The sequence below is a fragment of the Dermochelys coriacea genome, chromosome 3 (assembly GCF_009764565.3).
Source record: "Dermochelys coriacea isolate rDerCor1 chromosome 3, rDerCor1.pri.v4, whole genome shotgun sequence".
NCBI lineage: Eukaryota > Metazoa > Chordata > Testudines > Dermochelyidae > Dermochelys > Dermochelys coriacea.
Genome location: NC_050070.1, coordinates 68182285 through 68201946, shown reverse-complemented (window position 1 = coordinate 68201946; position 19662 = coordinate 68182285). Strand labels below are relative to the sequence as shown.

Genomic DNA, 19662 nt, shown 5'->3' with positions numbered 1-19662 from the left:
TAGGTCAGTTAGAAAATAAGTTTAAAAAATGCCTAACCAAGGACACCACCATAAGCAAAGGTTTTCAATACAGAGAAAAAGATGAGGCAAGCAATTACCTTCATTTCCTGTTCATTAAATTTCTAAATTTGCCTTTTACAACTGATTGTTGAATTTGTAAGCTTTAGCTTCATGATTGGGTTCAGCAATCCCAGTGCCTATGGGAAGTTCCCTTATAGAGTTTTCAGAAATTCAGTCTAACAGATTTTCAGATTCAATTACACCATGCAAAGACGAGAGAAATTGAAGGTATTCGGTATTACGTCAATTTACCTGACAGTTCAGTACAGATGGTTTCAATCTAAATAGTGTGACTATTAACTAATGTAGCTCATGTCTAGATTGATAAATTGTACTGTATCATTGGTGAACCAGTCTGCAATTCATGAAAATAATGCAATTCATTCCCTATGCTACCATTTTACCAACCAGTAAGACCACTTTGATTTGGTTGAAATCAAACAGCTGTGTAAAACAGAGCAAGTCCCAACTTCTATAGTGCAGGCATTTGGACCATACATAGGAAACAAGGAACTAATCCAGGGAGAATACTATTGATCAGCAATGCATGGTCTATGCTTGAGTTTGAAGAATGACAGCTTGCTTATGATCTTAAGGCCAGGTCTTTATAGCATGCCCTGAGGGAGCTGCAGCAGTGCTCATGGAAACCTCAGCTTCCTGAGGTAACAGCAGATAAGCTGTCTCTGCCAGGAAATAACTACATACTAAGACTGATAAGCAGGAAGTTGTTCTAGAATGCAATCATTAATGAAAAGGAGGACTGTAGACACCAACATTACATTTAATTGGCAACTAGCACTGCTTCCAAGTAAGGAGCATAAACAGATACTCAGGAACAAGTTAAAAACCTGGCTGCGCTCTTTTTTGAGGGGAGCAGATGGAGGAAAAATAAGTTTTTCAGGATCTCTATTTATTCCCTTTATCAAGGGTCTTAAGTCAAAGTATCCCTCCCGCCAAAAAAGGAGAGCTTATGGAATTTTTTTTTTTTTTTGCTGCTCCAAATATCCTGGTGGGATGGGAATTATTACTCAAGTTCTGTGTGAAACTCTCCCTTTCTGCAAGATCAAACATGATGCCTTCATGATTCTCTAAGCCCCAGGGATATTTTGGGTTCAGGTTCCCCATATTGCACTGACACAAGGGCAAGCAGTTCCTAGCTGTGGTATGCTGAATTGCTAGTAGCTGGGTTTCCAAGCAATCCATCAGGACAGAAAAGAAGGTTACCTTTTCGTAACTGTTGTTCTTCAAGATGTATTGCTCATGTCCATTCCATTGTAGATGTGCGTGTTTGCCCCATACACTGGTGCTGAAAGTTTTTCCCTCAGTGGTATCCATATGGGACTGGGTCTGGCACACTCTAGAGTGGGGCATGTATGCTCCTGGTGAGCCTTGGCATAGTCCTGGGGAACCGGGTGAGAGGGCCCCGCTATCGCCTCATCATGCGAAGATGAGGAGGCGGCAGGTACAGGTGGGTCAACCAACTCCACCACTTCTGCCATGGGAGCCTCAGCCAAGACTGGCTGAACCTGGGGAGCCCACTGACTCCAAATCAGAGTCGGGGGACAGTGGTAGACTATTGCAGACCATTTGTCGGATGCCCCTGAGGCCGACCTATGCACCTGCAATGGTTGGGGAAATCCCCAGGGATTCCAGAGTTGCCAGGGGGCAGGCCACTGGTCCTGGGGCCATGTTGCCACTTGCGGCCCAGCAGGGAATGGGTGGCCCTGGCCCATGGGCAGGATTTCCTCGGAGCCTGAGAACGGGGATACATGCCTGGGGGACCAGGACGGTGCCGAGGCTGCCTGTCTACCCCGATCCCATCAGCTCTGGTCCTGGACTTCCGCTGAGGATCTGTACGAGGGCGATGAAGCTCGGTGCTGCAATCCTGGTAATGGCGTTCGGTAAATCGGCGACGGTACCCTGGTGATTGACACTTTATGCTTAATGAGCGATGCTGTTCTGTTGAGCAGGAGCAGGAATGTGAGCAAGTAGACCCATGTGTCAGAGACCACTGACAAGCTTGCAGTGAACTGTACTGGTGTTCCGGTGATGGGGCTCCAGGGACAGGTGTCTAGACCCTCCAGAGTGGTGTCATGAGCTGGGAGAGCGGCTTGGGTGCTCCTGGCACTGGGGCTCTGGGGACTGGTGCCGCACCTCTGCGCCAGCCCACTGGTGATCACCGACTCGAGCCCAAGGAACGCTGCCTGGTTTCCAAGGACTGATGCTGGGAACTCTGGCAGGCAAGCCAACTTGCGTCCATGGGCTGGTGGCGTTGCTCAGGCGAGCGCTGACGGGACATCCCCTGTGGCGAGAAGCAGCGCTGCACTGATGGGGACCGTTGGAAAGGTCCCAAGGCAGATTGATCCCTCAAACGAGGCACCTCTGAGGTGGTGTGGATGGCACCGCTAGGTGCTGAGTGCCTCTGATGCTCCCCGGGGTGGCAGGCGGGTCTTGGAGTGGGCTTGACCACTCAGTGGGAGTCAGAGTCCAACCTCTGTCTAGAAGGGAAGAGCAGCCCCTCATGTGTCTTTGTTCTCCTCCGGCCCTCTCCTTACCCTTTATGGGACATAGGAGAACATCCCCTCCCGGCCTTTTTTTGCTTTTTTAGCTGGAACTGGGAATGGGCATCAGTGCTGGTCTGAGACCGGTGCCGGCGGAATGCTCTGCACTGTGGCCAGAATGCTAGGACTGGTCGGCTTTGAGGCCGGTGTAAGGCCCAACTCCATAAAGAGCACTTGGAGATGAATGTCCCGCTCCTTTCGGGTCTGCAATCTGAAGCTCTTGCTTGTGAGACATCTGTCTCACGCTTGTGTGATTCTTGTCGCTAACACGGATTTCCCTTAAGCAATTCAAACAGCTTCTATGGGGATCACTGACCGGCATGGGTTTCTTGCAACAGTCACAAGGTTTGAAGCTCAGGGACTGGGACATGCCCCGTCCCTAGGTTAAGTCCCATTCAGGACTAAAACTGAGTCTATACTAAGCAGGATTGCCAACTTTGGTTGGACATATTCCTGAAGGTTTCATCAGATGACAATCTTTAATTAAAGATTAAGCTTTAATTCCTGGATACTCCAGGACAATCTTGGAGGGTTAGTAACCCTAAGGGAACTATAAAACTAACGAATTTCTAACAACTAGTTGAGAGGAGCAAGCTTGCTGAGGCAAGAAGACATTCCAGCACCGTCACTGGCAGTAAGAACTGAGGGTTGGGTGGAGCCCCTTATACCGGTGCATACGCGTGCCACTCCAGAGGGTGCCAGAGCCGGTCCCCTACAGATACCACTGAGAGAAAAACTTCTGGCATCGCTGCATGTGACAAGCACACATATGTACAATGAAATGGACATGAGCAAGCACTCAAAGAAAAATTACAATTATTTTTTACACATTTTTGTCAGGCTAAATACCAATCCAGTTCCCATTTTGCTGAAGGAAAAGCTCAGTTATAGTCCCATGATAAATGGCATCATATCATTAACCACTTGCTGGTACTTTACAGTGGCAGATTCTTTCCTGCCTCCATCTTTTTGGTAGGAATAGCTCTGGATAGCTAGATGTTTATCAGAGAACTTTTGCTCTGGTTGTAGCCCATGAAAGTACAAATCTGCAGAATTTATAGACACTGTTGGGGAAATAATATCTTCAGTTCAAACAGATTAAAATAGTAGTAATGCACTGCCACAGCCAGTACTCCTACTAGACACTGAGTTAGATACCCAACAAGCATAGGAAATGCAACAAAAATGCAAAGAACAAATGTGTAAAGATAAAGATCTAGGTCTTTTACATTTCTGTAAATTCAATTAAGAGACTATTCATTAAGCACATTAGAAACTGGATTTAGCTGGCTCTCCTAATCTTAGTCTTTTGTGTTTTCATAACCAGATAAAATTGTAAAGGGTCTGATAAATAAGCACACAGACAAAAAAACCCAACACAGACTGGATCACAGAATTCAAACACTTATCCAGTTTGGTTCCTGCTCAATCGTCTCAGGCAGCAAGCACGCAAACTTCCATAAATGGCTATAATCTTATTTTTCCACATAATGGCCATATTTTTAACGGGAAAAACTGGGACATGGGGATGGTTTGGGTGGGCATCAGGGAACTGTGCATGAGAGTGGGAAAGAGAAAAGAATGCTCACTCCTGCCTCTCCTCAACCAAGGAGCCTCTCTCCCACCCACCCCTTCTCCTTCCCTGACACCTTGTGGATTTGACTCTTTGTGCAGGGAGGTGGTTTAGTTCAAGAGGTCATGGGAAGGTGATGTGCGGATCACTGCAGGTCTGGAACAAGAAGGGGCAGAGCATCACTATGTGATGGGCATGAGGAAGAGGGAGTCTTTTAGATACTTTTGTATACAGCCAGTCTGTCCTCAATTTCAGCAGCTCAGCTGACCAGCAGCTCCATCAGGCAGCCTATCTACATGAGTTTACAAAGACACAGGACAAAACATTGTATTTGTAAAATGAACAGGGTCTAACAGGTTTGGTAACTGGAGGACTCCCTATCAGGGACACATGGTCATCCAATCAAAGAGGAGGGTGAGAAAGTCTTTCTGCTTATCTCTGTAGAGAAGGCTGTTAAAAATGAGGCTCTGGAAACTGGCTTCCCACAAAACTCTTAATGAAGGAGCATCAGCTTTCTCCTGAGTCAGGCAGATTCTCTGGCTCTCAGCCAGTTCCCCAGCTGCTTCATAAAGATCCACTTGCTAGTTCCTTGTGACAGACCCTACTGTGTGCCAAATGTTATGAAATAGCAAAATTAAAATACACACATTAACCTCACATAGACCGTGCACGAATTACAGACAGAACTATGAACAAGTCACACAGTTGTCCATTTCTTACTTTCAGGTAGCAATAGGGGTTGTTCAGAGCTGTGTGAAGAGCAATCCGTGGGGCAGCATTCAAGTGCTCACGGAGGGTGTTAGCAGTGTGGAAATACACCACCTCGTTCAGGGTCTGCATCTCTGCAGGAGCAAGGTAACTTCTAAAAGAACAACAAGGGTTGTAGGAAAAAGACAGTTCTTTAACTGAAGGGACACTACAAAACCACACTGAAAGCTAAGCTTTATCAGAGATAGCAAGAATGTGCATTTCACAACAGGTATGGGCAGAAAACCTCTGAAAAATAAGATACCCCAATACCTAGAAACAACTTCTAATAAAATGAGAATTTCAGGAATTATCAACGTCAGCCTCCCACTTCAAAACATTTCTTAATTAGAATCCGACCTACATCAGGGGCAATTCACCCAACAAGTGCAGGCAATACCCAGAATGCAGATACCAGTCATCTGCCTACTCAGGTTTCAGAGTAGCAGCCGTGTTAGTCTGTATTCGCAAAAAGAAGAGTACTTGTGGCACCTTAGAGACTAACAAATGTATGCATCCGATGAAGTGGCTGTAGCTCACGAAAGCTTATGCTCAAATAAAATTGTTAATCTCTAAGGGTGCCACAAGGTACTCTTTTTCTTCTGCCTTACTAATTACTCCTACACCACCCATCCAATCTTTCAACCCCTTCACTGGCTGTCCTCTCATCTTTGTTTCAAATTCAAGCTCCTTGTCTTGGCCTATGTAGCTTTGTACAATCTAGCTCCCTGCCAACTTCTCTGCCCTATCCCTTTTTGCTTCACATTTTTGATCCTTCCCCTACTGAAGATGCACAACTAACAGCTGCCTTCATATCCTTCTCTCCACGCTTTCTCGTTGTGATGTTTACACTTGTAACTGCCTCCACGAGCCCATCTGCCATGCCTTGCATTAACCAAAATGGAAATGCATATCACAACCCTAGCCTATACAACGCGGAAAAGAATAATGGATAGTGTACCAATCTGATTATATGTGGGGCCATTTTGACCTTGTCTTGTCACTGCCATATTTTCTTCATCTTCTGCAGCGCAGGAGTGAGTTTTACATGGTTGTGTTTCAGACTCCTAACAGCATTCTATGGAAAAATAGGCATTTTCAGAGACCTCCTCCAGAACACAGATGGCTGGCAAGGATACCCACACAGCAAACATTTCACAGAATTAAAAAAGAGTGGAGAGGATTATGTCTCATATTGCAGGACTACCGGCTGTGTATTTTGACAGCAGTTTCTCCCAAGTCTGAACTGTTTGGTAAACTGTTGTTCTGTGTGTGTGTGTGCATGTATGTATTTTTGTATGCATCTTATGATACTGTATTAACTATTAAGGGTCCAAAGAACAGGAAAGCTCACCTTACCAGACCGTCCTATAAAGTCAACAACTTCAAACCTGAGCATTTCAAACTTGGTTAGTTTCTTAGATCTTTTTGATTCTTTCAACTCCAGCAAAGTCTATTAAAAAAAGACAGAAAATGCACAGCCCAGTCACTTTGGATGGCAAATCATTCATCTAGAGTGATGCTGACAGGATTATAGCATTTTAGAAAACAAGACATGAAAAATGATTGCCATGGCTCTCCTAGGTAACACATATTAATCTAAATGGAAATAAAGTTAAACAGACAGTACTGTGTTCCCTGTTCGTATACCTCTTGTAAAATAGCATACAAGTATCTGCCTGCTTAAGAATGGAAATAAATGTTTTCATTGTGAGAGTCTGTTTTACTAAGACAGCGCTAACACTAATCTGAATCTAACACTAAACACTGAAATTAGTGCCCTAAGGCTAGGGCAAGAAAATTTCAGATTGCTTTTTCTCCATTCCTAAAACAACATACATTATGGAGTTATAAAAAGGAAAAGAAGAGTTGTCTCTTGGTCGGAGCCAGAGACTGAGACGCAGGGAATTTGGATTCTTGCCCCAGCTCTGCTTCTGATTTGCTGTGCAACTTTGAACAGGTCACTTAGCCTTCCAGGGCCTCAGTTTCCATACCCATAAAATGTGGATAATAATATGTACCTATCTCACAGGGAGGATGTGCAGATTAAAAGTCTCTAAAGTTCTCAGATGCACGGTGCAAGGTACTATCAAAATGCTAACTGGCATTATTATATGAATTTGTTAGATGCAATGAAGTCTGACTCAACATCTGCCCTTAAAAATATAAATAAAGACACCTTAAGTGCTGACATAGATACTGATGTACCAATTTAGCTACAACAAAATAATGGTGTAGAGAAATGTTGAACTATACATTAGAACACTTCATAGTTGCATTCATACATACCTTGTTTTCACAGACTGATACCAGGCTTGAAAAACCAACCTGCCTAGGGCAACTAGAAATTTTAGTCAGAGTAAGGCTGGAGAGCTTCTGGCTCCTTCCTTGCAGGGCTGCTTGCCCTTTCATCAAGGGGTGGGGACAGGGGGAAGAGGAGAGGTAGGCAGAGCCAGTCAGATGCTATTAACTTTTTTTTTTTAAGAATGGGGTGGAAGGAGATAGAAACCCCTGAGCTGCTTCTCCTCTAAGAAGAAGAAAGGGGTAGAACAGGGAGCAGAAAATCCAGATGTAGCAGAAGAAACCTGGAGGCTGAAGCTCTTTGCATGCTAAGGAAGGCAACAGTAGCATCTACAAAGAAGCTCTACAAAGAGGTAGAAGGTTAGGATCAGAATTGATTGATAGATGGGGAAGGAGATGTAGTATAAAACTGTATAAAAAGTGATGTATTCTTTGTGTGGGAAAATCTACTTACTGGAGGACTGTCAACACATGCCAATGGAAGTTAAATATGCATGGGACGGTGATGCTGCAAGCTTTTTTTTTTTTTTTTTAAAATCAAGGCCAGTATGTTTAGTCAGAAAGACAGGAGTCAGGGAAATTCTTCAAGCCTGTGGCTTCTTATCTGATATTTAGGTTGGGTAGGATGTTAAATTTTCAAGTGACTCAGAACATTATTTGCTCACAGCTATGGTGTGCAGGACAGATCTAACCAAGAATAATTAAAACCTCGAAAAAAATAAAATCTTGAAACTAGTTTGGAGAAAGTAAAATTGGCCTGACCTTCTGAAGATGATAGAGGTCCATCTTCTTCTGGAGTTCCTTTTGTGATGACACAGACACATCTTGTGCCTCACTGGCTTCTGCTACTGGAACAAAACCAGTGTTCAACACACGGGGTAAACTTTTTCTAATAACTACAGAAACCCCGCTGACCCAGGCCAAACTGAGACAGGGTCAATGGTACTCTTTCATGTCGGATGAGGACCCAAGTCCAGTTAGCTATTAGATTTTTCTCCTGGCAAGCAAAGGTCAATAACACTTCACTGTGTAATTTACATTGTAAATAGTTATTCAAAAACAGAAAATTCATTCCTGTGCAGAGGGCCAGTACAAGTACTACAGTACTACGCACCACTTATATTTCACCTTAAACTTCTGGACCACATCTTCAACAAGTATAAACTGGCAAAGCTCCACTGATCTCAGTGAAGCAGCCACTTAATGAGCTTTTCAAACTCCTCACATTATAAATTTACATTTTTCCCATGCAAAATTTTTAAAGAGAAAATAGGTTCTTATCTGCCATTCCCAAATGCTGTAACCTGGATTTATTGAAGTGAGAGAAGTGAAAAATAGAACATACTGACGCATTTGACTGATCCAGTTTTATCTTAATTTTAACCTATGCTTGAATTTTGCTTTCAGAACCCCGTAGTTTGTATATCAATAATTGCATCAATAACCAGCAGCTTTGCTTTAAAAAATCCTGATTATTTGGTGGTGGGCTAAGTCTCAATTTTGATTCATTTTAAAACAAACAATTCCTATCACAGTAAGAACTAATAATATTCAAAGCAACAGACTGTTAGGTTACTTGCATTGCTTATGGGGTTGTTCCCTGTAGGTCACAGGTTTAAGTCTGGCTCAGGTCAGTGGTGAAATATGATAGCTGTTTGGTGGATTACACGAAATGAGTTAGTAGTTGCAGTCCAATTTTAGTGGACAGGTGTCAACATCTTAAAATCCATCATCACAGTATCAACAAAAGCCAAAGATTCAATAAGCATGGAGACTACACTGCCCCTTCACACTAGAAGTGGTTTGTCAAAATCAGGGTGAGGTACATTAATGAGCACAGGGAAGACTGCCTATTGTACTTTCTATTTTCAGTGTTGCCAAATCCTGCAATTTTATCATTACTCTTGTGATCTTGGAAGTCTTTCTTAAAGCCTCAGTTCCTGAAGACAACTATTATGGGATATGTCAGCTTTCATTTACAAATAAGGAAGTAAGCTTCTAGCCCTCATAGTTGCAGACAAAAGCCTGAAAACATGGAGCGTGTACTGAAGGCTCAAACTAACGGCAAACAAAACAAAAAAGTCCAAATGTATTGATATATTTTTTTAAAAATCTCAATTTTTAAGCCACTCATGATTTTTGAATGCTTGAGGTTGGCCACATTCTATGTTGTCCCTGCGCTGCGGTTAGAAAGAGGCTGTTAATATGGGACCTTTCATTTTTTCCTTTCAGGCTGCACTGTTGACCTCTACAGGTTGCCACTGGCCATTACTACTGCAATCAGGCCACCCTGACCTGAACAATCCATCTCTTATTTCGATCTGGCTGTGACTTAATTTGCACATTTTTATTAGCTGGCATGGTAATGAGCCCAAATGGATGTGTAAAGGAATTTGCTACTATTAATTTTTCAAGCTTTTGACTTTATTCAAGAATTATTGTTGAAAGCTGTAAAGCACTTGATATTCTTATGCGAAGAACTTTTTGGATTTGATCTCAAAATACCATGAGACATCAGGGTTGTTCTTTCTCTCTCTCTCTCTCTCTAATGTAAATTCTCTGAGGCCATTTTATAGCAGATTGATGACAAACACTTTGGTAGTATGTTACATGCTCACCTTCCAGATTTTGAAACCGTGTCAGGAACTCCCCCAGTTTCTCTACCGTGTTACTAAACTGTTTTCCAGAAGATGATGTAAAAATCTCCACACATTTTTGAAGTATGGCCACCAACTCAGCCTTAGCCAACATCCTGAAAAACAGGATCAAATAGCTATTGATGTAATATAGCCAGCAAACAAGAAAAGCATTTGTTGAAGTACTTAGAATAATGTTCAATACTGTATTTTCTACTCATCTGAAAAAAGAAAAAGAAAAAAAGAAATCCCCAAATTCTGTAATTTAAAGCTACCCGTTTTCTTGTAAAGTTGATTTCCTACAGAATAAACTAAGGCTATTTAGCTTTTACATTCAAAGCTCAATATTTAAAAAAGGGCTGAAGTACTGACTGAGCTAGAAGATATCCTTCAATTTCCCCCTAGAGTAGATGGAGAATAGTTTCTTCAGAGTACCCAGTCTATGACATCCTCTAGAGCTGGAAGCACCTTCCTATGTCTTCCCTCTAGGATCTGATTTAGAGGTGAGAACTTGGACTTAAAGCTTGACAGGGGTTCATGATTCATGCCAAACAAACAAGGTGTGTGAATTATAAAAACTAGAATAGCCTCGCCTGGCATTTCAACATCACAAAACTCATTACATTCTGGGATCCAGAATGAACTTGAAACACAGTCAAAGTTAATGATTCATGTATTTAATTAATATAAAACCACCACTGCTTTTTATTTATACAACACTTATCTGTAGATCTCAGCATTTTATAAAGATGACTAAGGATTGCTTAATCTCAGTATTTTCATTCTAAAGATATCAAATCAAATATCAAATATATATTAAATCTAAAAGTATCTATATAATAATATTCCAGGATCGTCTCCTGTCTGTGTGTCACTCTGAAGACTAGACTATCTGTTGAGTCAGTGTGAAAGAATGGAAACAACTACAAGCACGGTTGAAAGCTCTTTTTGTTCAGAGTATCACCAGGTTCACCATCTGTTACTGTTCAATTTTTAAATTCTCAGCCATTTTGACTTTACAAATTACATTTTTGCAACAGCAAGGCCTAGTGACCTAAGTCATTAATACCTCATTAGTGCTATGGCAGTGGCCATGGCTCTGGCAGCAGAGTTTGAGGTGTGTAGCAAGCTATGTTGCTATAAATATATGGGCACTGGTTTTGAGGGTTCACCTGCTCAAATGGTTCACCCCTCAAGTATGGCACTCTTATTTTAAATTAGTGTTTTCACCTCTTGCCCCAGCAAACCCCTTTGTTTGCAAGGTAAAAGGTCTTTGAAATGGACCCTTTGTACACCCAAAACAATAAAGGTAAATTATTAGATAAAAGGGAGTGCAAGGGGGCATAATGTAAACAGGTTGTAATGTAAACACTTTTGTGAATCAGCCTGTCACTCCCGTCCAATTTTTTCAATTAAGAAAAGTAAAAGAATTAGTCCTTGATTTAAAGCCCTATAAAAGGAAAATAAAAATACTGTAAAAACAATTTGGCAGCAAGAAACCAATTAACCTTCCAAAATTACTTTTGTAGGACCGCTATCTCCTATCCAAAAAATAGTTTTTGCTAGTAGTAGTGAATTTCTTTTTCAGACAGCAGTGTCAGAAAAGTGGTTAAGGCTCTGGTAGAACAGACCCCGTCCTTCATTAGCCAGAGTTTTCAGCGACTGTGGAAAGGATCAATTTATCAGATTAAAAGTTAGTAAACGCCAATAGCAAATGAGAAAGTTTTAATTCCCACAATCTTAATGGCTTTTAGAATAAATTCCATTGCCTCAACTGGCCAATCAACCTTTAAGGTGATGGTCAGAAGAGAAATAATATTATTTAAGCATCTTCTATGACAAACCAGGGATTCCCAAATTAAGAAAATTAAAATGCATACATACCTGAAATCCTTGCACAATCATATACGCAAGATGCATTGGTATGTAGTGGTTAGAAATGGCCAATTTTAATAAAATTAAAAAAATTGGAAAGTTGATAACCAAGTCATGCTCTTTTCATATAAAATATCAGGAGCATGGTTGTTACCACAGGTAGTTAAAAGCATATCACCTTAAACTGATTTATCTGTATATAAAATTCAAGTAACGAGTAAATCACGCAAAGTAAATAAAGTTTTACCATACTAATCAATTAAAGTTGTACCAGGAAAAAAGACCTTTCCTTTGCAGGTGTCCAACAATTCAAAATCCTCAGAGGCCAAGTTGGAACAAGCACACAACAAAATGCTGTTTGTCCTCTGGAGCAGCTTTAATGTCCTTACAATTAATGTGATGCAAGCCCAGGCCTTTGGAGCATCTTGTCTGCAGAATGCACAGTATCCAGCCAACGAGCTGACTGAAGACTCTTGATCTCCAGTACTTGACTCCCATATAGTAGAAACAGAGAAAAGGGACTTTCAGGTAAAAACTCCACAGACAATGTGAACCCTAACACTGTAGTAACTGTGGTCTGGAGCTGACAACAGCTGTCCACTGTAAGAACACCTGATGCTGCACTGGTGGCATCCTCAGAGCAGTATGATCTCACCTCCCAATGGCACTATACCTGAATTCGAAGACGACTAACTATCAAGATGAACAGTGGGACAGTGCTAAGTTTAAAACCTGGAGTAATGGGACTGCAGTAGCCTTACACAAAGTGTCAATTCATTTCCCCTACTCCAGTAGCACAATCAAGAGAGCCTACTCCTAGCAAGTCCTATCAAATTGTAAAGGGTCTAATAGGCAAAAGTGTGACCCGTAGTTATCAGCCATTGGATGTAAACGTGTCACCTTAGGTAAACTGGAAATAGATCTTCCCCTTATCAATAACTCTGTGGGGGAAGGAGGGAAGGCAGTTACACCTATAGCAGAGGTATTAATCAATTTATTAATTTATTAATAATCAATTAATTAATTAATTTATGTATGTTCCTGTTGTGTTAAATCTGTTAAGTGGCACGTGGGTAAATTCAGTTATTGGAAAGACACCAAAGTGGCCTCTTTCTTTTCATTACTCCTTGTGGAGAAGGTCACTGCTTATCAACAACGGGTGAAGGATATTATAAATTTGGAAATCCATGCCAAGCATCAATTATGTATCCCTAGGGGAAAAAAAGGGGAACTGATCCTTTGTGGATCATAAAAACTGTGTCAGGGTTATTTAGAAATGGAATGTCAATTTGGAATCTGGTGGATGTTGAAAAAAGTTAGGAGACACATTATGTGTTACAGGGACAAGTTGTCAATCCAGTGCTGCAATGGATAAAAGATTAATCAAACAAGGAAAGATTTATAGCAGATAATATGCATGAAAAAGGTAGACTGTTTAATGAAACTCAAATTAAAATTAGTCAGTCAATTAAACAATAATTATCAGGAAAGGTATCAGTATACAGGGAAGGAAATTATTTGTTCAGCATACAGTGAATATGTATTAATACCATCAGCAGGGCATTGCAGTTCTTGGAACTAGGAAGGGTCACAGATTTAGCCCAGGATGAGCAGCTGCTAAACTGGTATTGTCCAAAATGTTTTTAAAACCACAGAGGGAAAAGCTAATTGTTTAAATTCTTGTTAAAAATTATCACTGGGGTAAATCAAAAATATGGTAATACTGTGATACGGCACTCTAATCTTGACTTGTGTTATTTAACAAAAAATTGCATCATATTAAAATCCTTATGTCTCATTTACAGTCTTGTTGCCTCTGTTTGATCCAGATGAGGATTTTTTTTTTAGCCAATTGGTAGCTATGGACTCAAAAGGTCACCTAGAAGGCAACATCTATGAGGAACAAATAAACGTACCTCCTCTGGTGGTCTATTATCAAGGCATCTAAACGTAGAAAGTTCCATGAATTGCCTGTTGCTCTGACAAAAGGCAGCAGTACATCTGCAGGTATAATGTGTTTGTGGCAGACATGCCGCTGTGTGGCCAGAAGGAAGGGTACCAACTATGGAACAATCATCGGCGGTGTCATAAGATGACCACGCTCCCACAGAAAGGGTGACCTCTGGTGGAGATGGCCAATATTGTGTAGTGATCAACCATCAAAAATATCATCCTGGTCAGAGTGCAAGGTCGTGACTAAGGGCTTGTCTACACTACCTGCCGCATCAGCAGGCAGCAATCAATCAACTGCTGAATGCTCTCTCATCAACTCCGGTACTCCATCAGAACGAAAAGCGCAAGCAGAGTCAACGGGAGATAGTCAGTTGTCGACTTACCAGTGAAAACAGTGAAGACACTACGGCAAGTAGATCTAAGTATGTCAACTTCAGCTACGCTATTCATGTAGCTGAAGTTGCGTATCTTAAATCTGTAGAACTGATCAATGAAATTGTTTTTAATTATTCACTTTATTAATATAACTTCATAAGCAAAGTTTTATGAATGAAACATTAATTCATAAAACCGGTTACCCCAATAACTGGCTAATTGAGTTTCGCTTTTAATCCAGTTGCTGCTTAAATTGCTGAAACTTACACCGTTTCAACATTGTAACTTCTGTTCACTGTTTGCCATTCCTTACACTTGTCCATACTGTAACTCAAACCCCATTTTAACTTGTCCCAAACTCCATTTTAAAATGCTCACTTTATTTTGTAAAAGCTTGCTGCAACCTTCATTTTTGCAAAATCCTGCTGAAATCTTATTAGTTTAGTTTAGATATGTGAATGAGGTATGTATAGATGATGGAATCAACCTCCAGCCCCAGCCTGTCCTGATGAAATAAAGTGTAAACACCCAGGGGCTGAAGATGCAGACAACAGCCCTGACAAAGTAAGAGTAGTCCACCCTCAAAAGAAAAGAACAAAAGTACAATTGAAGAAACATCAAAGCCAGGTCCTAGACTGAAAGTCATGTCTGCAATTGACGGGTGATCAATCATACTGAACCCAGAGGCAGCGTGACACAGCAAGACCTATACCTACAAAAAGGATGGGTGAAATGGAAGACTTTGAAGGGTAACATTCTGCTGCCAACATGGAAGGGCATCAGTGCATGCCCAACAGAGACCCAGCTCTTCCCTGTGCTCAGCTTTCCTGGCCAGTTAGTCGCCACAAGCTACGAACCCAAGCCATGAACTCAAGCTACATTCAGGACTGGTAACTATACAGCAGCTGCAGAACCTGTGTGTGTGTATGAACAAACGTGCGAATGAATGTGAAACTGAATGAAATGTTATAGCTATAACTGGTTTCAGAGTAGCAGCCGTGTTAGTCTGTATTCGCAAAAAGAAAAGGAGTACTTGTGGCACCTTAGAGACTAACATTTATTTGAGCATAAGCTTTCGTGAGCTAAATAAATGTGTTAGTCTCTAAGGTGCCACAAGTACTCCTTTTCTTATAGCTATAACTGACTGCCTACTATGATTCGTTTTGTATTCACAATAAATGTGACACTTTGTCTTATCCTCTTTAATGAGATCCTGCAGGTTTTTATTTTATTGGTATAACAAATCGACCCCACACGGTAGCGTAGACAAACCCTAAAAATTTCTGGTTTTATCCAAAGGTGCATATATTAATTGGAAATATGGCAGTTTCCCCAGTACCTGTTTTAAAAAATGAAGCAGTTTTCACTGCTAAACCAGAATATCAGGATCTAGTCTGACAGAGCACACCAATGTTGCAGCTTCATATTGCCCCTCTTAATTTAAATTTAAGCTAAATTAATGAAGTATAAAGATTCACACTTGATAAAAATTAGTAAGGAAGTAACCGAGGCAGGACAAATACTCACCAGGTTAATGGATGTAGGTGATTAGGTGTTGACTATACCTCTATGGATGGAGATTGTACTGAACAGATGAATTTGTAGTGCAACTGGAGTAATCTTTGTTATATTGTGTTGTATGCATTGTAAAATCAGAGGTCTAAGCAAAAGGTATTAAGCACTCCCCCAAAAACTTCTCCTAGAAAGCCAACCCCAGACTGTCTCCATTCAGAATCCTATTATCTCGAAGGAGGTGACCAATTAACCTCAGGTAACCCAAACTAAGGAACCACAGTGTGTGTCCAGGCAACCAGCAGCAGTATACCACATACATGAACATTCCTATCCATCCATAACAGCCAATATAGCGTCTCCATGTGGATGGTATATGTTGTTAAGACCCAAAATAGTGTGAAAGGGTTCATTAGCAAATCACTCCATCGAGGGGAGGGGAGGTGACCTGTAGTCAGCTATGTTATTATACATATAGGGGCATACACTAAGGTACAGGTGTGGCGTAACGTAAAAGCCTACATTCTCAAGCCTGTAAAGGCAATAGCTAAGCCAAACTAAGGCCCAAGGCTTAAACACTAGACATACCCAACTAACCAGTAAATGATCCTATATCACAAGACAGAATGCTGTTAAAAGCAAGTGTTGCTACACTGCTGACAGATAACCACAAGATGCCAGTTTATACCAGCTTTAGATATTTTAAGTTTGGACATCTGCCGATTTGCATACAACAATGCCAAGGTAACTAAATGATGTATACGCTAATAAGCTCAAAGTAAAAGACAAAGTAACCTACAGGAGAAGGGCACCACAACGTTAGTAGGGTGAGGAAATACAGATAAAGAAAAGAGGCTGAAATCCCTAGTGAATATGCATTGGACATAGTAAGCATCCCCATAACCTCTGAGAAAAACTGGCACTCACCCATGGGTGATCCTGGGTGATTTCTTAGAACCTGTCGGCCAAGAACCACTCATGGGTCATTCTAGCTTCTATGGGGATTCCCAGCAGATGATGATGATGTGAGTATGCAAGTTTTGATGCTTGTATTATCCCTGTCTATTTTGCTACATTGTAGTGTTTGTGATATTGCTGATTGTTGCTGATTGCTAATAAAACTATCACAAATTCAGAAGTTCTTCCCTAAGTGTGCGCGTCTCTTCCCACATACAGTTAGTTTGGGAGTGAAGACGCCAGTGTAACACTGTGGCCCATCTCAAAGCAACTGAACCCTGTCAAATGATGTAATGTTCACTGGAAACTCTAACACCACTTAACCAATAGGTCAAGCAACAGATTTCATAGCTCTTAGCAGATTCCTTCTTTTCGTCCAAGGTGTCCAGTATAATGTTAATGAGAAGTCATAACACATACTTATATCGGGCATGACAGCTTGATAGTTTGCCACACAGAAACCCATGGAAGTAGAAGAATAAATCTTTTCTACAATAGCATCCAGTCTACTCCCTTTTCTATCCAAGGGAGCACACAAAGATGCCCTGTTACTTTTAAATAATTCCTGGGCTGCAGACACTGACATAGAAATTAGCCAAGGAATGTCGTAACCATTTAATTAATTAATTAATTTTTTTTTTTTTTTTAAAAAGCGTGCCGCCGACAGTACAGGATACATTCAATTAGTCCCCCCCCAAATATACTGATGGTGAGGACACAGGAGAGCACCAAATGTCCTTTACTGGACTGAGTAGTCCTTGGAGAATAGGAAGTGTGATTTTGTTTTTTGTCTGCCATTCCAGGATATTACAAAGAGGATCAGATGCTATCAAATATATATTCAGGGTAAATAGGCCAAATCCCCTGAGATGGGATATGAGATGGATGGGATCTGAGTTACTATAGAAAATTCTTTCCTGGGTATCTGGCTGGTGAATCTTGCCCATTGCCATATTTGGGGTCGGGAAGGAATTTTCCTCCAGGGCAGATTGGAGAGGCCCTGGAGGTTTTTTGCCTTCCTCTGTAGCATGGGGCATGGTTGACTTGAGGGAGGCTTCTCTGCTCCTTGAAGTCTTTGAACCATGATTTAAGGACTTCAATAGCTCAGACATGGGTGAGGTTTTTCATAGGAGTGGGTGGGTGAGATTCTGTGGCCTGCGCTGTGCAGGAGGTCGGACTAGATGATCAGAGTGGTCCCTTCTGACCTTAGTATCTATGAATCTAGATGTGTCTGGTGCCAAAATTCCCATCTGTAACTGCAGGGTATTGCAAAAAGAAAAAGGAGTACTTGTGGCATCTTAGAGACTAACAAATTTATTTGAGCATAAGCTTTCGTGAGCTACAGCTCACTTCATCATATGCATGCAGCGGAAAATACAGTGGGGAGATTTATATACACAGGGTATTAGCCATCCTCCCTACCAGCTCCTGAAATTGCTTCTATTCATTTACAGGAGAGACAAATGAAGTTCCAATTCGATCCTTAAAGGACATACCATCAGTATATTCTTTGACTGGTGACTGCTGCCCTTGCTCTGAAGGACTCTCCTCCCAGTCATCGTACACATGCCACTCTCTGAGGAGGCAATGATGCTCGTGCCAGCACTGATGGTGCGGGTCAGATCTGTGCTTATTGAAACTTGAAGGCAGTGGTGCCTGAGAAGACCAGTGCTGGGAAAGCTCTTGGCACCAAAGGAGGTGCCGCCAGTGCTGCAAGGGACACTGGTGTCAGCATTACCAGTGTTGAAATAGGTTTTGTTGATTTTGATAGCACTGAGCAAAGCCTTCACTGAGTCCTGAAGGCACAGCCACATTAGCAGGGTACCTGGCATCTTTCCAGGGAAATGGAACTTTCAGCAAGGGAAGATAGCTAAGGCTCTCTGGAGCAAATTGTAAGAGCTTGTGTGTCAGTTTCGAGGGAATCCCATGCTCCTGAAGGACGTTCTGGATCTATACCAATGACAAATATTTCTGCATAGTCAAGCAGCAGAGACAAGCCAAAAGCTTTGAAAGAGGTTCCTCAGTCATGAGAAGGGAAATCAACTGTGTTAGAGATATTTGCACCGTTGAGATGACTAAATCACTCAAGTACAGAACCTCAAGTTGAGGAGACGTGTGTGCCCAGTGCAGATGAGACTTCAGGAGGTGACAAGCAACAGAGGAGGAGGAAAGCAATACCACCTCCTCTTTTTCTCCTCAGGCTCCTTTTGTGAATCAGAATGCTTCCTCTTTTCCTTTCATTTCCCCAGAACAGGTTACAAGGAGATCTGGAAGCACTTCTCTCACTCTTGGAACTAACTGGTGTCAACTCTAATGGTGCTGTGTGAGCTTTTGGTGCCAACAGCAGTGTGGACGTAATGGTGTTGCTAGAGTAGTCTGTTTTGATGGAGCTGGGGGCTGAAATTAAGGGTGGAAAGGTGTGTTTCAGGACTCTTCACAGAAGACCTCAGCACAGAGACAGACCTCAACTCCAAAAGGAGTTTCAGAACAGTCCAGTTGAAGGTTTAAAGTAGCCAAATGCAGTTGCAGTTTTAAGTCTCTGTACTTCCTCATCTGAGGGGTGAAGAAATGGCAAATAGTGCACTGAGACGTTATATGAGCCTCTCCCAGGCATACTTCACACCAAATGTGTGCATCTCATCTCAGGAAAGATGGCTGAAGCCTCTCTGAAGTTTGGGACCCAGCATAGCTCATACAACCCAAGGCAAGTGGCTCCAGATACTCTAACTATACTATAGAATTGTAAAGAAGTAACTATGAGGGATGGCAGGTCTCACCTTTGGGCTGCCACCCAGCAGCTAACTGGAACCAGTGGAGAAGGGGGCTAAAGGAGTTCGAGCTCATCAAAGGTTCTGCCCATGAAGCTCCTGATTGGGTGAGTCATCTGGCCCCACCAATTGGCTCAGTTGCACTACTTAAGTCAGAAGAAGGCACAAGTCATCGTCCAAGCAACTAAATAAATCTCTGCCTGCCACTTCGGACCCTGCCTTCTTGCTTGACTCCTGTGCCCTATACTTCTGCCTGCTCCTGTCCACCTTATCCCAGAACTGCCTCTGTCCCTGGTTCCCACTTTTCTTGCTCCAAGTCCCTGCTCCTTCACCCTACCCAATGC

At 41.8% G+C, this 19662-nt stretch overlaps 1 protein-coding gene across 1 annotated transcript in view; it reads right to left on the bottom strand.

Moving 5' to 3' along the window:
* The window catches only part of ORC3 (origin recognition complex subunit 3), an 82018-nt gene that overhangs the window by 10858 nt on the left and 51498 nt on the right, over positions 1 to 19662 (bottom strand). Inside the window, 5 exon segments of the mRNA XM_038394738.2 lie at positions 4915 to 5056; positions 6296 to 6309; positions 6311 to 6394; positions 8005 to 8090; positions 9861 to 9994. Of these exon segments, the coding sequence (XP_038250666.1) occupies positions 4915 to 5056; positions 6296 to 6309; positions 6311 to 6394; positions 8005 to 8090; positions 9861 to 9994 (460 nt within the window).